The sequence below is a fragment of the Protopterus annectens genome, chromosome 8.part0 (genome assembly GCF_019279795.1).
Source record: "Protopterus annectens isolate FY-2018-M chromosome 8.part0, PAN1.0, whole genome shotgun sequence".
Classification (NCBI taxonomy): domain Eukaryota; kingdom Metazoa; phylum Chordata; order Ceratodontiformes; family Protopteridae; genus Protopterus; species Protopterus annectens.
Window position 1 is genome coordinate 832,296,134 of NC_056741.1, and position 19,122 is coordinate 832,315,255.

The window sequence follows — 19,122 nt, forward strand, 5'->3', positions numbered from 1 at the left end:
CTTGAGTTTTACCTGTTTAAAAAGTTAAGGTTTAGTGGAGAGTTACTATTTTTAAAACAGCAAGATGGATTGAAAGGGTCACTTTTGTATTTTGGTACTATGAAATACTGTAGGATGGCCAATAAATTTAAATAATTGAAGGGGTGGGATTTCAAAATGATGATTTTGTGATTACTCACATAAGCCAGTGAAAGTAGAGAGAAATGAGATATATGGTCAGATTAACATAAGAGGCGGGCAACTAGAAAGACAGTGGTATTTAACAAGACAACTTAAATGGGTGGGAGGGCAGAAAAAAATTCTGCCTGACTCAGAACAGAGAGAGCTGTGGTCTCTTTTGAAGTTTTAATATGCTGTTAAAACAGAATGCAAGCAAAACACAAGGTAAAGAAAACAAACTACAGTATTCAAAATATAGAAAGGCAATACAGTAATACAAAAAATAAAAGCAAACTAACCTTTCCTTCACAGCAAAGTGTAACAGAGTCTGGATGAGCCTTTCCTCTCATAAGCCCTCGACCAGGAAGATTTATTACAGCAAATGGAAGAGGTTTTCAATCTGGGCACGTGCCAAAAAGATTGACCCTTACACAGCTCCAATTTCGTCTGTATTGGAGTTCTTGTCTATGCTCTTTAACCAGGGTTCAGTGGCCGCAACCATTAAAGTCCAATTGGCGGCGATTTCTACTTTTCATGTCACAGACGAGCCTAGCCTGATGGCACATAGACTCTGTAAGGCTTTCCTGAAGGGCATGTTGTTACTTCATCCTCCAGTATCAGAACCTGTTATGCCTTGAGACTTAAACTTTGTTCTACAGGGTCTTACTTCACCCCCCTTTGAGTCTGCAGCCACTTGCGATTTAAAATTCTTAACTTGGAAGACTGTCTTTTTAGTAGCCATCATGTCAGCCAGATGTGTGTCGGAGCTTCAAGCTTTATCAATCAAACCCCCTTATTTGATTTTTCATAAGGTCAGTGTTTCTCTCAGACCGAACACCTCTTTTCTTCCCAAAGCGGCATCAGTCAGTAACCTTAATCAATCTATTGAATTCCAGTATTTTTTACCCTGTTTTCAAACAAGGCAGAATTCAAATTTCATCAATTGGATGTGCACACACAATTACGTTTTTATTTACCCAGAACAAAAGACCTCAGAAAATCTGATAAGTTGTTTATTTCCTTTTCAGAAAACAGAATTGGGTCTCCTGTCTCCAAAGTCATGTTGTCCAGGTGGATTTCCAGTTGTATTTCTTTTATTTATTCATCAGGGGGGTAAAGATTTACCGTTTCGGGTGAAGGCTTACTCTACTCTGTCTGTATCTACATCTACAGCTTTTCAGGCCAGATTGTCTATGGATGATATTTGTGCTGCGGCTACTTGGGCATCTCCTCACACCTTTGTTACTCATTACAAGTTGGATGTGGTATCTAGGGGCAGGTCTTCCTTTGGTTCCACAGTGCTCAGGAGTATTTTCCACTGAGCCTCCTAGGATGTAGGTGCTGGGGACGCTGTCCCACGGGTAAGAATGTAGGTGAGATTGGACTACATAACATCAAGACGTTATGTACTCACCATAACGTTCGATGTATGTAGTCCATCTCGCCTCACATTCTTACTTACCCCCCCTCCTTCCCCCGTCCTGGAGGATGTGGAGGTTAGGTCTGGTTTTAGAGCTCCCTTCATTCATGGTTTGTTCTTCCTTCCCTTAGGTGTTGTTATGCATGGAGAATGAGTGCTGGTGCTCACAGCAAACTAGATCTGAGGATAGAGAGCAGTGCAGCATGGGATACCATCTTAGCCCAGCCAATAGAAAGACTTAGAGCTAAAAAAGTTGGCCGAGTCGGAGCCGACATTTGACTCCGAACCCACGGGTAAGAATGTGAGGTGAGATGGACTACATACATCGAATATTATGGTGAGTACATAACTTCTTGTTCTCCTAGCGAGGTATCAGATGAGGCTGCTTCAATGGCTCTTAGCATCTCAATGTTCAGTTTTAACACACCCCATGTCCCATCCAATCTTAATAACAAATCGCTGCAAGAAGGATTTATCTTGGTGGATGAAGCCAGAAGAAATTGTATGGAGTCGTCCCTTCTCCCCCTCTCAGCCCAAAACTGTAGTGACCAGAGACACTTCCCAGAAGGGGGAGGGCATTTTTTGGAGAAGACTGTCCAAGGCACTTGGTCCCCACAAGAGGCCAATTTGTACATCAGTGTTCTAGAACTGACGGTAGTGCTTTTAGAGTTGCAAGCATTTCAGTCTGCCCTTCCTTCAGGGACAGTTGCTGTCCAATCAGAAAACATGTCCATAGTCTGGTTTATCAATAAACGGGGGGGAACAGATCCTGACCTCTATGTCGGGAAGCCCTAAGAGTTTGTCAATGGGCAATCGCCTCCAACCACTTTCTAATAGCAATGCATATCCCACGAAACTCCAACGTGATTGCGGACAAACTAAACAGGTGTATTCTTCTGCGTCATGAGTGGTCTCTCACTCCCAATGTAGAGATGAAAAACTTTCATTGATGGGGTTAGTCCTGCAGTGACCTGTTCATCTCTCCCATAAACCACAAATGTAGCAGCTACCTTGCCCTAGCCCCCCTCGCGTGTCCCCAAGAAATGCACTCCTTCACGATTGGCCCCACAGGACTTCTGTGTGCCTTCCCCCAATTCCATTAATTCCCCAGTTTTTGAGGAAAGCCCAACAGTTGAGAAGCAAAGTGATTCTCATTGCACCTTACTGGCACCGTCAAGTCTGGTTTCCCTTTCTTTGGCCTCACCTGCTTCACCGCCTGTAGATTCTGGATCTAACTCCGGACTCAGTATCTCACTCTCAGGGCTTGATGCATCCCAACCTTCAACATCCCAAGCTGACAGCTTGGTTTCTCCAGTTCCAGTAATTGCCAGGCAGAACAACTTGTTCTCCCCAGTGCTGAAGATACTTCTGGCTCCCCATAAATGTTCCACCAGAAAAATTTACCTAAACAAATAGAAAAGACATTTGGTCAGGCACAAATGGCATTGATCCTTTCTCGGCATCAGTTGATAAGGTCCTGGAATACTTAGCCACCTTATTTCAATTGGGAATCTCAACATCTACAATTAGGGTTCATCTAGCTGCCATTTTGAATTTTTATAACGGTTTTGATGATCATTCATTGATATCTCATCATCTTTGCAAAACCTTTCTTAAAGGCGCTCATCATTTGAAACCCCCTTTCAAAGATCCAATAGCACCTTGGGATTTGACTTTAGTTTTACAATGCCTAGTTTGTCAGCCCTTTGAGCCAGCAGCCACTTGTGACCACAAGTTTTTATCATGGACGACCTTATTCCTAGTAGCTATCACATCTGCTGGGAGAATTTCAGAGTTACAGGCTTTGTGTGTGAATCAGCCATATATCATCTTCCACAAAGAAAGAGTATCACTCAGAACAAATCCCTCCTTCCTTCCTAAAGTGATATCAGAGTCCAATATCAACCTGACTATAGACATACCAGTTTTCTTTCCAAATTTTTCAAACAAAGACGAGTACTGCTTGCATATGTTGGATGTCCACAGGCAATTATGTTTTTACTTAGACAGAACACAAGCCTTTAGAGAATCAGACCAACTGTTTTTATCCTTTTCAGGTACCATATTGGGAAAACCATTTTCAAAGATCACCTTGTCAAAATGGTTAAGAGACTGCATTACCTTTATATACAATCAGAATAAACTCAAACTTCCAACAAAAGTTAGAGCTCATTCTACAAGATCTGTTTCCACTTCAGCAGTCTTCCATTCCAGAGCTTCTATGCAAGCCATATGCACAGCTGCAACTTGAGCTACCCCACATATCTTTATCACTCATTACAAATAGACATGGTCTCCAGGGGAAGAGCATCCTTTGGCTCTATGGTGCACAGGAATATCCTTCCTTAGGGCCGCCCAGGATGTAAAGTAGCTTAGGACTCATTCCCATCAGTCAAGAATGAATGAAGACTGACATCAGATAAAGAAGTTATGTTCTTACCATAATGTTCCATCTGTGTTGTCAATCTTCATTCATTCTTGACATCCCATCCTCTTTCCCCCTCCATGAGACTCCTGGAGGTTCGGAACTATTCCTGAGGTTTTGTCATAGGGTTGTTCTTCAGAGCTTCCATATTTTTCTTAGTGGTAGGCAAACTCGATCTGAGATAATAGGAAGAGAACCACAAAAATACCACAACCTGTAACACCACAAGACAGCACAAATGAATACTTCACCACCAAAATTTATTCTAAATACAAAGTCCAAGTAAAAGACAAGTAAAAGGCAGCAAATGTCCATTGATAAAACTGCAAAAACCCAGCAGCAGTAAAACATAAGCGCTTTTGTCCCATTATATTAATCACAACTTCATCAGATAACATCGCTCATAACACTAAAAGTATTAAAATACAAAGTGACCCAATCATATTCCAGAATTCAGATACACCTTAAATAGAACCAATCCCAGAATCCCAATAATGTCCTTCCCCCTAAATCAATTTAAAACTAACAAATAAAGTAAAACAAAACAGAAAAAGCAAGTAACCCAGTAAATACAACCGTAAAAACGGCATACTGGGTAACATGCCACTTACTTATCTAGTGTTAGCTTTTAATACACAAAGTAGTGATTCAGCTTCATTCAAACCTGGCCAAAATTAGGCCCTAAGCTGTAATTGCCAGAGTAGTTCCACTTTCCCCAGCAACAACGGTCGAGCTCCACCCCTACCAAACGTATGCATGGTTTCCAGTACAATAAATTTAAACTCATGATCCTTGTTTGAAATAATATGCCTAGCTAAGGCATTAGTTTCTTTCTTTGCTAAAATGTCACATAAATGTTCTGCGATCCTATTCTTAAGCTTTTGTTCAGTTTTGCCCACATAAAAACATGGGCAGAACTTACAAATTGCACAATAAACCAATTTCTTGGAATTACAACTCGATGTACCTACAATATTTACACTATAACCATTAATAGAGACTTGACTCACGTCTAAAATATGTTTGCAGTAAACACATGCACCACATTTCATCATGTACCCAAACTTTTTAGGGCCTCTAATGTTTTCAAAAATATTCTCAAAATGAACCCCTTTCTTATATACAAAAACAGGTCTATTACCTACTTGTTCTCTAACTTCTTTTTCAGTCTCTAATACTTTCCAGTTTTTAAACAAAATATTTCAAATAGATCAACTATCAGTGCTAAACATTGTAATCAAAGCATTAGGAAAATAAATTTGATTAGTCTTATGAATCTGGCCTACTGAATTATTACTTGTAAAATTATGAATATCATTTGGAGTGCTACAAGCTGGAACAACCTGACTAAAATTGTAAGTTACCCCATTACACCAACAATTTTTGGAGTACTTAAAATCCATAAGGATGTGTGTCAACCCCCAATGTGTCCCATTGTGGATGCCAGGGGTTCAATCACACATCCTTTGGCAAAATTTTTGGATTTAGAACTGAAAAAATTTGTTTTAGGTGAGTCACATATTTGCAAAGACTCTTGGGATTTTTTAAGAAGACTTGATCATATCACATTTAATCCAAATCACGTATGTATTACCATAGACATTAAAGATTTATATTCGGTCATCCCTCACCAAATTGGTGAGGAGTGGTTTTGTGAATATCGTGTTAGTAAAAGTATTGAACAAGACAAGATCAATACTTACGAGTTATTATTAGATCTAGTTTTAAAGTCCAACTTTATCTGGTTTGAACAAGAATTGTACCTCCAAAAAGAAGGCATTGCTATGGGTTAATCCTGTGGGGGCCTATATGCTAACATTGTTATATTAGTCTGGGAATGTAATTTCCTGTTGTTCTGTAGTTCTATCTCAATTCATTCTTACATATGGGCTCCGACTCTGCTGATTACAAAGCTCAAAGTCTCTTAGTTGGCTTGTGGCAAGTTAAGTATCCTATAGTGCACTAGTAAGAATCACCATATCTCGTTTGCCACTTCTACGAGTTCAGAAATGTTTCTTGCTTGACCGTGGCTAAGTTGAATATTTTTCATTATTATTACAGTTTTATTGATATTTCTTCATATAAAATAGCTTAGTTTACTTAGTATTAATGTTAGTTTTTCATAGGTATCTAATAGTATAGTGTGTTTTGCTATAGTTACATAGTTAGTGTTGAGAACTTGTTCGCCGTTTTAGGCTGTTTTTGTTCTCTGTGTGGTATCCTTCTGTGTGCTAGTTTTTTGACATCGTTCCTACTACCATAGGTCCGCGTTTGGGTTAGGACTTTGTTTTTTGTTGGACTAGTTTTCAGTAGTATAGTTTATTGTGTGCAGTATCATTTACCATTGTTGACTGCTGTTTTAGAATTTACTATTGTGGTATTTTCTGACTTAGCTTCTTTCCCGTTTCCACAGCTAGGTCCGTTTAAGTTAGAGGACCTAGTCCTCTGTTTAACTTTCTGACTCTTTCTTCACAGGGCTAGGCCCGTTTAAGTTAGAGGACCTAGTCTTCTGTTGTTTTCTCCTCTGTGTATGTAATTTAGTTTAGCAGGGCTAGACCCGTTTAAGTTAGAGGACCTAGTCTTCGTGTTTTGCGGGTAGCTCCTAAAGGGCGAGGACCGTTTAAGTTAGAGGACCTTGTCCTCTCTTCTGTTTTATAGAACTTCTTTTTTGTAGATATGTCAAAGGAATCCAAAGATCATAAGCCTTTGGGTTTTAAAAAGTGCCTCAAGTGTTCCTAAAAGATGTCGATTACTGATGGGCACAGTAATTGCATTTACTGCCTCGGAGCCATTCACTTACTTGAAACTTGTTCCTTCTGTCACTCCTTCAACTCCAGAATTCTCCAGGAAAGAAAGGACAAGTTAATACTGAAAGGTCTCCTTAAGCCTTCCTTTCAGGATGACTTAGCCAGCTCTTCTTCATCCTCCAAGTCTCATTCATCAAAAAAAGAGAAGGTCAAGTTGACCAAGAGACATTCTCCGGTACCGACTATCTTGTCTGAACCTCCTCATAAAACTTTGAAATTGGATAAGCTTTCTACCTCTTCAGCTCCACTGTCCTTGGAGACGGTCGAGGTCATCGATGTTGACACTGCAGTGTCGGCCCCAAGTCTTTCAGAGCTGACTACTGAGAAATTGTATCAGAGCCAGTCCAGAGAGCTATTGCCGGTCTCCCCAACTTTACGATCTCCCATTTTACAGAGATCTAGGTCGCCTACCCTGTCATTCAGATCCTCCAAGAGCCTTTCAGAAGAGGATGTAGAGAGAGTAGTGCTTAGACTTTTGAAGTCATCTGCTTTACCCAAATTGTTGTTGGCTCCAACCCAGTCAGTTCCGTAGCCATCTAAGACCATTCTCCCTGTTGTGGTTCATTCTCTGAGCTGTGTTGGTTCTTAGGAGCTGGAAATTTCGGTGCCGCTTGTTGTGGAACCCTTGGTTCCAGCTCCCCTTGTGGCTGTCTCGGAGCTGAGTTTCGCTCCGACACCTTCGGCACCATCCCTGGTGTCTAAGAGCCGAAGCTCACCAGTTGGCCCCAACAGGGACGCTTGTACCCGAACGCCTTTGGTGCTGAGTCTACCTCTCGGTGCATCAGCTGCATTGGGGTCTATATCAGAACACCGAAAGTTCATTCTTTCGAATGTTCTTAAAAACGACAGATAACCAAATTTTTTCCTAGGGAAAAATTTGGTTGTCCGTTTCTGTTGTTTCGCTATTTTCAGTGGTGTGGCGGAAAGTTACAGGTCGGGTTCAGGTAAGTGTGTGATTGGGCATGGGTTAGGTGAGTTAGGGATAGGGCGCGAGGGAGGTATGTGTGCGATTGTGTGGACGTGAGGTTTAGGGCAGGTTAGGTGAGTGTGCGATAGTGACGGACCTTAGGGTTAGGGTTAAGGTAAGTGGATAGTTAGTGGTGTTTGTACAATTTAGTGTAGGGTTAGCTGTAAGATTTTTGGTGTATGTGTATGGATTGCTGTTTGTTTGGTGTGCTTGTGTTGTGTGTATGTGTTTTGGAACAGCAATTTTTTTTCCTAGGAAAAAATGTGCTGTTCTGAATGTTCGATGTCTGCATTCGCTGATTAGGGGTCGATGCAAGAACATTCAAAAGAGTGAACTTTCGGTGTTCTGATATAGACCCGTTAGGTTGAGCTCAGACCCTACATTCATCTCGGAGCCAATCGCTTTCTAGCCAAAGGCTACCTCCGTTTCCTCAGACCTGGGACTGTCTTCAGAGCTGAAGAGATCTGCATTCGAGATGATGAGGAGCGTGCTGTCCCGGTCATCAGCTGCGCACAAGGGTACTGATACTCTTCCCCCTCAAACACTGACCTCTGTCTCAGCACCCTCTCCGTCCTTTGACAGCAGAGACTTGCAGCCTCAGGAGTCCTTGTTGAGTGGCCCCCAATCTTCCGAGACCTCCCCAGAATACCCTTCTGAGAAGCCCCCTTGGAAGAGGACATGCAAGAGGAAGCATGTAGACTCCCTGGATGAGTCCATCACCTCAGAGACTGACTTCGAGGAGTCAGAAGGGTCCTCCAGGTTATCCTCTGATGATGTCTCCTTTGTAGACATAGGTTCATAGGTTCATAGGTAGGTACTAGGCTATTGGTCCTAGGGCCTATATAAGCCTAGCCAAAAAGGTACCCTGGCTTTCACCACCCAAGAAAATTATTTTCCTGTGCTCCTGTCAAGCAGAGCCACAGAAGTGATCCCCGGGGTGAATTTCCTGTCTCCCATCCAATCATCAATATTTTTCTTGAAGAGTGCTAATGAGGAGCTCTGTTTGACATAGATAGGTAGTCTGTTCCAGAGTATGGGAAGTCTCTGGGACAGGAATCTATCCCTCCAGCATGTTCTGTTTATTGTGATGACAAGGTTTAGGTCCCTAGAGCGTGTAGCTCAGAGGGATTGGGATTTCTTTAAGTGGAGCATGTCTATCTTAGAGATCCTAAAGCAGAGAGGCGGCTGGCCCACTGTCACGCCTTCTGATGAGAAGTCAGTGTATCTGAAGGCTTTCGGGTCTCAACCTTCAGCCTACTGGGTGTGTCCATCTTTTGATGAACTCCTGGACCTAGTTAGTCGAAAGGTGTGGGAAACTCCTGATGCCGTGGAACCAGTCCCCAGAAGACCAAACAAATTTCTTTCGGCCCCTAAAGAGAAAGAGTTCTTGACCAAGGGTGTGCCTGTAGATGCCATGGTGGTGGCGGCAGCCACTAAGAAGGAACTAGCGGAGACTTCTACATCTGTCCATCCACCGAACAATGAGTCTCGAACAATGGATAGATGCGGGAAGCGTATCTTCTCTTCAGCGGCTTTTACTCTCAGACGCTGAACTATCTCACACATTTTAGTAGGTTTCAGAGAGATCTCCTGAAGGAGCTAGGAGATACTCTTCAAGGTACATCAACTGAAGGAGTCTCTGAGGTTACTGCTCAGTTGTCTACCTTAAACTGCATTGTGAACTCCTCCATGAGGCTGATCTCCTGTGCAGCCAATGGAGCGAGTAGGGCAGCGGGTTCAGGAGTTTCCCTTAGGAGACATTCCTTATGTAATTTTGCGGAGCCCTTCAAATCTACCTTTACCAATGCTCCCTTTGACGGTTCTTCTCTGTTTGGACCAAAGGTAAAAGATACACTCACCAGGTGCGAACAAGAAGGGAAAGCTCTCTCTGCCGTGGCAGTACGTTTTACCATCCTTTCTAGACCATATCCCAAGGGTCAGAAAGGCATGAAAATGTGGTTCAAGAAGTCCCAGAGATTTTTCCTGGACGCATAAGGTGATTCCTCCTTCCAAAGCAGAGGAGGAGGAGCTAATGTTAGACGTCGCCCTAGAGGCGGGGGGGGTCTGCAAAACCAGGTTGGCCGCGATTCCTTTGAGGCCATCCCTATCAGTGCACCTGATGTGGGGCCCAGCTGCGCTTCTCTGGAGCCAGTCGGGGGTCGCTTGTCTTTGTATCCAGAAGTCTAGCTCAACATCACCCAAGACAAGTGTGTACAAAGAATAATCACCAGAGGATACTCCATACCCTTTTTACTTCCACCCCACACCCCCAAGAAGATCCCAGATGTTCCACCCAATCACAGGGATTAAGCAACTATAGAAGTTCAAAAGTTGCTTTCAGAGAGAGTCATCCAAACCGTCCCCACAGACCAGATAGGATTCGGAACTTACTCCAGATTCTTTTTAGTGTCAAAACAAACAGGGGACTGGAGGCCCATTTTGGACCTCAGCACACTAAATGAATCCATAAAGAAGGCCAAGTTCCGAATGGTAACACTGCAGTCTATATTCCTTCTGTTAGGGAAAGGCAATTGGATGTGCTCTATAGACCTCCAAGATGCGTACTACCACATAAAAATGGACAGAGCATAGAGGAGTCATCTATGCTTCCGGCTGGGAGCCAGTCATTAACAATTTTGTGCTCTGCCCTTTGGTCTCACCACAGCCCCCAGGGTGTTCACCTGAGACGTCGTAGATTCCAAGTGTTTCCGTACCTGGACAACTGGCTCCTGACTGCCACCACCAGGCACCTACTCCTACAAGCTAGGGATTCAGCCATCCAGCTGTGTACCCAGCTGGGGATTACGATAAACTGGGAAAAGTCTGCCATGTCGCCCTCTCAATTTGTGACTTTTATAGGCACAGAAACAGACACATTTGTCATGATGGCTCGTCTCCCTGCAGACAGAATTCAAAACCTCAGACAACAGATTTACAGCTTACTTCCTCTACAAAAAGTCAAGGCAAAGACAGTGCTGAAACTCTTAGGGACCATGGCCTCTACCATAAATCTAGTTCCACTAGCCAGATTGCATATGTGAATTCTTCAATGGCTTCTTTTTTCCCCAGTGTTCTTTTCAACAGCTGCCTCTATCTCATATTCTCATAATGGAGTCTTACAAAAAGGACCTTCGTTGGTGGATTCAACCCGATCAGTTGACAAAAGGAACACCCTTCCTCAGTCTCCAACCTGTTGCTACTGTGACCACAGATGCCTCCCAGATGGGGAAGGGGCATTATCTAGGCAGGGCAGGACTGTCCAAGGCACATGGCAAGATCACGAGGCTCACCTGCATATCAATGTCCTAGAGATGAGAGCAGTGCTTCTAGCGTTGCAAGCACTTCACAACTTTCTTCCCTTAGGGACAATAGCAATCCAGTTGGACAATATGTCAGTGGTATTGTATTTAAACAAGCAAGGAGGAACCAGATCTTGCCCCCTTTGTCGAGAAGCTCTTCGTGTTTGGCAGTGGATGATATCCTCCCAGCGCTTTCTAGTAGCAATGCATATCCCGGGGACAACCAACGTGATAGCCGACAAGCTCAGCAGGGCAATTTTGATGCCTCATGAGTACTCTCTGAATCAGAAAGTAGCGGAACAGATTTTCCGCAAATGGGGACAGCCTTGCTGCGTTCTTTTTGCCAGCTAGATCAATGCCAAATGCAGCAGCTACTTCTCCCTTATCCCCCCTCCGGGGGAGTCACCGAGAGACACACTTGTTCATGATTGGCCTCCGGGACTCCTTTATGCATTTCCCCCATTTCCGCTCATATCGAAAGTGATCCACAAAGCAAAGTTCTTGGGAAGTAAAATGATTCTCATCACTCCTTACTGGCCTCGTCAGATTTGGTTCCCCTTCCTTGGGCCTCATCTCCTAGATGATCCATGGACTCTGGATTCAGTTCCAGACCTCTTGACACTCGTCAGGCACCCTTCACCCCTGCCTCCATACCCTCAACTTGACAGCGTGACTGTTCCACTTCCGTCCCTAGTCAGGCTTCATGATTTTTCACCTACTGTGACCCATATCCTTACGTCTTCCCACAAACCTTCCACTAGGAAGTTATACGCTAGCAAATGGAAAAGATTTTCTATCTGGGCAAAAGAGAAAAATGTAGATCCTTACACAACATCCATTCCTTTGGTGTTAGAATTTCTAACTGAACTTTTCCATCAGGGATCAGCTGCTGCTACAATTAGAGTTCAACTGGCAGCAATATCAAACTTTCATTTGGGACAACATGAGCCTAATCTGATGGCCCACAGATTATGTAAAACCTTCCTTAAAGGTGCTACCTTGCTGAGACCTCCCTTTCAGGAACCTGTACCTCCTTGGGATCAAAATCTCGTTCTGTCCAAATTAACTTCTCCACCTTTTGAACCCACACATTCATGTGAATTGAAGTTTCTGTCTTAGAAGACCTTGTTTCTAGTAGCTATCACATCCGTTAGACGGGTATCAGAATTGCAAGCACTGTCAATCAAACCTCCTTATTTAATTTTTCATAAAGACAGTGTTTCCCTTCGTACAAATCCTTCCTTCATCCCTAAAGTTTGCTCTCAGACTAATTTGAACCAAACTATCGAACTGCCTGTATTTTTTCCGAACCATTCAAACAGTGCAGAATATAAATTTCATCAACTTGATGTTCGCAGCCAGTTACGGTTCTACCTACATAGAACTAAAGAACTTAGAAAATCAGACCAATTGTTCGTGTCCTTTTCTGAAAGTCGAATAGGTCTGCCTGTCTCTAAAGTGACTCTATCTAATTGGATTTCCAACTGTATTTCCTTTATCTACTCCTCCAGTGGAAAGAACCTTCCATTTAAAATTAAGGCTCATTCCGCAAGATCCCTGTCCACATCTGCTGCCTTTCAAGCCAGAGTTTCAATTGACAGTATTTGTGCAGCAGCAACTTGGGCTACCCATCATACCTTTGTTACTCATTACAAATTGGATTTGACCTCCAGAGGTAGAGCTTTCTTTGGTTCCACGGTACTCAGGAGTATATTCCCGTGAGCCACCCGAGGAAAAGGTGCTAGGGACGCTGTCCCATATGTAAGAATGAAGGCGAGATAGGACTACAGAACATAAAGAAGTTATGTCCTCACCCTAGCGTTCCATGTTTGTAGTCCATCTCGCCCTTCATTCTTACGAACCCACCCACCTACCCCCGTCCTGGAAGGATCTGGAGACAGGTTAGTATTGCCTTGGGTAGGGTGGAGACCTTTCATTGTTCTTGTTCTTTCTGGATAACCTTTTCTGTCTCTCTATAGTTAGCAGCAAACAAGATCTGGGGATTCTTACTAGTGCACTATGGGATACTTACTTTGCCATGAGCCAAATAAGAGACTTTGAGCTTTGTAATCGTCCGAGTCGGAGCAGAGGATCGGCTCCAAACCCATATATAAGAATGAAGGGCGAGATGAACTACAAACATGTAACATTATGGTGAGTACATAACTTCTTTTTTTCTTCCCCCTTTTTTCGGTTTTGTGACATTTATATTCGATACCAGGATGACATCTTTATTTTGTGGTTAGGCCCCATGGAAATGATTAACCAATTGTTGGATTACATCAGTGACACTACCACGTTTCTAAAATTTACCCATGTTTTTGATCATACCTCTATTTCATATTTGGATGTGTTAGTTAAGAAAAATATTTTAGAGCAAAGGTTTACAGATGAAATCTATCGTAAACCAACCTACTCAAATGCCTTTCTACACTTCCAAAGTAACCATCCTTTTTCACAAAAACGGGCTATTGTTAAAGGGCAGTTTGTTCAAGCAGCCCGAATGGTTACAAAATGGCATAAGTTTTTGGATGAATGCAATCTCCTGAAAAACATGTTTCTCAGAAGAGGGTATCCTGTTGCTTTAATCGAGGAATTATTTTGTGAGGTCAAAGAGAAACGAGCTACCGGGCATTTTAACCCATTTTTGGGAGATAAGGTTATATGTGCCAACAATTTTAGTCAGGTTGTTCCAGCTTGTAGTACTCCCAATGATATTCATAATTTTCCAAGCTAATCAAATTTCTTTTCCTAATGCTTTGATTACAATGTTTAGCACTGATAGTTCATCTATTCGAAATATTTTGTTTAAAAACTGGAAAGTATTAGAGACTGAAAAAGAAGTTAGAGAACGAGTAGGTAATAGGCCTGCTTTTTATATAAGAAAGGGGTTAATTTTAAGAATATTTTTGAAAACATTAGAGGCCCTAAGAAGTTTGGGTACATGATGAAATGTGGTGCATGTGTTTATTGCAAACATATTTAATGGTTATAGTGTAAAAATTGTAGGTAAACTGAGCTGTAATTCCATGAAATTGGTTTATTGTGTGATCTATAAGTTTTGCCCATGTCTTTATGTGGGCAAAACTGAACAAAAGCTTAGGAATAGGATCGCAGAACATTTATGCAACATACGAGCAAAGAAAGAAACTAATGCCATAGCTAGGCATATTATTTCAAACAAGGATCATGAGTTTAAATTTATTGTACTGGAAACCATGCATACGTTTGGTAGGGGTGGAGCTTGGCCATTGTTTCTGGAGAAAGCGGAGCTACTCTGGCAACTACGGCTTGGAGCCCACTTTTGGCCGGGTTTGAATAAAGCTGAATCACTACTTTGTGTAGTAAAATTAAAAGCTAACACTAGATAAGTAAGTGGCATGTTATCCAGTATGCAGTTTTTAATGGTTGTATTTACCAGGTTACTTGCTTTATTCTGTTTTGTTTTATTTTATGTGTTAGTTTTAAATTGATTTAGGGGAAGGATGTTATTGGGATGCTGGGATTTGGTTCTTTTTAAGGTGTGTCTGAATTCTGGAATATGATTGGGTCACTATGTATTTTAATACTTTTAGTGTTATGAGCGATGTTATCTGATGAAGTTCTGATTAATATAATGGAAGAAAGCACTTATGTTTTACTGCTGCTGGGTTTTTGCAGTTGTTTTATCAACAGACATTTGCTGCCTTTTAATTGTCTTTTACTTGGACTTTGTATTTCATTTGTGCTGCCTTGTGGTGTTACAGGTAATGGGAAGAGAGGCAGTATGGGTAGAGCCTTAGCTCGAGAGTTTTTGGCTGGCGCGAGCTTTGTATAATGGCTGAGTCAGTTCCGAGGGTTTGGAACCGAACCCATCAGTCAAGAATGAAAGAAGATCGACAACATAGATGGAATGTTATGGTAAGAACATAACTTCTTTTTATAAACAGATTAGCTATCATGCACATAGATGTTAACATGCTGGCTGCACCTTCAAAATGGCACTGAAGCTAACATGTACTTGGTATTTATATGCACACACAGATCTTGGAAATGCTTCTTAAAGGTACAACACGCCTGTTATTCTACAGATACCATGGACCAGATAGTATCTTTACCTCTTCTTAGCTTCAGATCAACAATTCCGGTAAGGGAATTGCTGTCACTTACATCTCCTCCAGCAATATTAATCTTACATATTCTTAGCCCCAATTTATTGGCCATATTGCAAGTCCTCCTCGCAAGAGGTCTTATACAGGTCCTTCAATGGGTTTTTGGCAAGTCATTGGTCCATTCCTTTCAGCCTCAGCCTGCTACTGTGAGATTCGCTCAATTTTGGAGATGTCATATCCTCCGGTGCACCCAGTCAGACTACACCTCCTCTAGTCTAGCCATTTCTCCTCCTTCTCTATAGCCACAATGACTACGACGCTTCCTACTGGGGTAGGAGGCCAATTCAAGGGAAAGTGAGATCAGGTGATTTGTTCTTTCCCAGAAGACAAGTGAAATTTCTATGTCCTAGGGATGGGGACAACCCATTTTCCCTTCTTTCTAATGTTGCACGCTTTTAAGGGTGCTCTCTTTCTAGGGACTATTACAGTACATACTGACAATAGGTCAGTAGTCCAGCATACCTGCTAACCAGGGGAATCCATTTTTACCCTCTGTGCGGAGAGGCCATAAGTGTCTAGGAACGGGCATATCGTCAGACCTTTTTCTAATTGCACCACATATGCCGGCGTTATCCAGCACTCTGGCCAGTCCTCTCTGGCTCCTCATGTTTGGTTCCTCTACCAAGCCATCTGAATCTATTTTCAGCTGTTGGGGGCAACTTCACTGCAAACTATCAGCTTCTCCATTACACAAGTGCAGCAGGTACACTTTCTCATCTAATATCCTCAATAGATTCTGGAGCTCTTTTGCGGTTTCCCATCTCTCCCATCTGGGACCCAGTATCCAAATCTTTATGCTGTCTAGTTACTGCACTACTCTCTGCTTCAGTGATAGTACCACTATCTAACTTTGTTTCTCCTGTTCATAATATTATGTTAGCCTTCCACAAGACTCCTGTTAGGAGGCATATGGGAGTAAATGTGGAAGTTTCTCCAACAGAGGCTTCAAAGAGATCTTGGACACTTTTTACGCCCTACATTGCTGCTGCTTCTTTATCACCACTCCATTTAGGAAGGGGTGAATTTATTTTCCCTCCTATGATAATATTATGATTACCTGCTATACCTGTTATCTTTCTGGTTATGTGTGACCTGCTTTCTCTGTTCCAGGTTATGCAAGCCTTCATGAGAGGAAACTTTCTGCTTAGATCCCCTATAAAGACCCCGTTCCACCTTGGGATCTCAGAATTTATCTATGGGGGCTGACCCAGAAACTAATGAAGCTAGCCTTGTCTTCCAATTGCCTTACATTATTTGTTATTTGTCTTAAGATCGGGTGTATTCTGTACTGATTCTTCCTTTCTGTCTAGATCCGGCATTGTTCCATCCATACAGTTGTCATTCTTGTGCTCAGCTTCTTCTAATATATATATATATATATATATATATATATATATATATATATATATATATATGTGTATATATATATATATATATATATATATATATATATATATATATATTCTCCTCTTTAACGTGCACAGATATGTACTGGCAGTTGGTATATCTTTTCCTACCCACTGAGGTCTAGCGGTTTCCAATATTATCCTGACCAAATAGATTACTGACAATATTTAGCTGGTTTTTCCTGGAAACAGTCTAGAACTGTCTGGCATTCAGCTGATTTTTCCTGGAAACAGTCTAGAACTGTCTGGCCCACCTAGAGCCATTCTTCTAGCGCTACAGATACCTTATCTGATCTTCCTCCAAAACTACTACAGTTGATGTCTGTGCTGCAGTCGCTTGATCTAAGAATCGTCTCTTTGTGACACCTTTTGCAAGTGTATGTTGTCTCCAGGAGTAGAGCTCCCTTAGTTTGATAGTGCTCTGGCATATCCCTCCTTGAGGGCCTCCCAAGAATTATGTAGCTGTTGACTCCACCCATCTGTGAGGAAGAGTGAAGAGGAGAACATCATATTTAGGAGGTATGTATTTACCATAACTTGGTAAATGTGCTGTCTTCTTCATTCTTCCTCACCTTCCCTCCCAGCCATCCCCCAACCTCATATTTCTAGAAGGGAAGGATATTGGACACTTCAGGAACCTTGGGTTCCTAAGTTTTTTGTCATAATTCATTGTTTTGTGTCCTGTATTTATAAATCAGTAGATGTAAGCAGCAAACTCGATCTGAGGAGTTAGAGGTAATGTGTTGCATTATGGGAAGAGGGAGGAGCTCGAAATTAGGATTTTAAGTATGAAAAATGCGGCCGAACCTCGGATCCGTAACCCATCAGTGAAGAAGAATGAAGGACAACACATATGCCAAGTTATGGTAAGTAAATAACTCCTAATTATATCAGTAAAGCAGGAAAGTTCATTTATTCATCTTCACTTACAGTCCCTTTACTGTTCCTTGTTTTAAAGGTGATTTTTTTGTCATTTTTGCTGCATTTCTGTTCTGAATGTTAGGACTGCAGCTGCAATAAATTCCTTTGTATAAGACACTGCTTCAAAGCCTTACACATACACATTTTTTATCCTGGTAAAAGACCAGTAGTAGGTTTCTACAGTGTGGTCTTAGCACTTTTTGATGCTAAGAATCATAACTAAATAGTAGAAAGCAACAAGAAAACTCAAAAAGTACAGTGAGTACATTTTCATTTTTGATCATTGTCCATAACCCATTGATATAACTCTTGAAGTATTATCCAGTTCTGTAACATACACTGTTTTTTCTTTCCTTCCTTTTAAAATATTTGAATGCAGAGAAGGTTTTGCTTCAAAAACTAGAGAACCTGGAACAAGAAATGAGCTCCCTTGGCTGTACCAGTATTACTCATGCTGAAGATATTTTTCTACGTAGTCAAGAAGCAGCAAGTGCTTAGTAAGCAGCAGTACTTTTAACATTACTAGACATGTATTGAATATTTCTAGGTACTACTGTTTGATATTAATGGTTGCCAAAAATGTTTTGAAGATCTTAGTAGAAATGTTAGTTACAGAAAATTTAAAGTCAGTAATATCTCTCAGAAACTTCAGAAAGGAGCTGAAACACAGACACTATCTGTATAACTAAGCATACTATATATGCTTCATAAATATCTCAGTTATATAAATTACTCATTTCCCTACATCCACTTATGGACAGCAAATTACTCCTCTCAGTGTCATTGCTACAGTAGCATCAGCAAACTTCATTATTCTTAGTTTTGACTAAAACCCAATATCTACATACAAGGCACCCATCTATCCCCAACACTGTATCTTGAAAAGACTCTCTATACAGTCTCTTTGTCTGTTTTGTATACCTACAAGACTTTACCCTCCTTCTCTCTGTCATTTCTCCTTTTCCAAACTGATGACTCCATAAGGTATTCCTTTACCAGTTTAACTATACCTCTCCTCAGAAACATTCTTCAAGCTGTAAATAACTTCATTTACACTGTTTGCTTTAGCTGTGAGCTACCTTTTCAGATATAAATGCCCTACCATTTAATGCAAACATTTCGATTCAGATTATCCTTAATTAGCTGGGAATGCTTTCAATATAAACCACAGACTGCTTCAAATATCTAATAACCAGTTTGCTTGTCTACATCTGCTCTATTTTCAGCCTGATGACTGCATCAGGCATTCCTCTCACTTTTCTACTTTACACCTTTCAGTAGAAGCATGGTATCTAGTGTAAATTTTATTTATTTATTTATTTATTTAACATTTGTTGACCAGGAAAGTCCGACTAGGTTCCACAGAGCCTGTTTTCAGCGGAGGCACGGGGAGAAATGCTCCAGATGCATGTCTTTGGAATGTGGGAGGAAACCGGAGTACCCGGAGGAAACCCACGCGAACACAGGGAGAACATGCAAACTCCACACAGAAGGCACCCCAGCCGAGAATCGAACCAGAGAACCTCTTGCTGTGAGGCGACAACGTTAACCGCTGCACCACTGTGCC

At 41.7% G+C, this 19,122-nt stretch overlaps 1 protein-coding gene across 1 annotated transcript in view; it reads left to right on the plus strand.

The window, feature by feature from the left end:
- The first annotated feature begins 17,929 nt into the window (after positions 1-17,929).
- Positions 17,930-19,122, plus strand: part of SYCE1 (synaptonemal complex central element protein 1) — a 211,413-nt gene continuing 210,220 nt past the window's right edge. Inside the window, exon 1 of the mRNA XM_044079034.1 lies at positions 17,930-18,052. Within this exon, the coding sequence (XP_043934969.1) occupies positions 17,976-18,052 (77 nt within the window). The 5' untranslated portion in view covers positions 17,930-17,975. The remainder of the gene's footprint in view (positions 18,053-19,122) is intronic.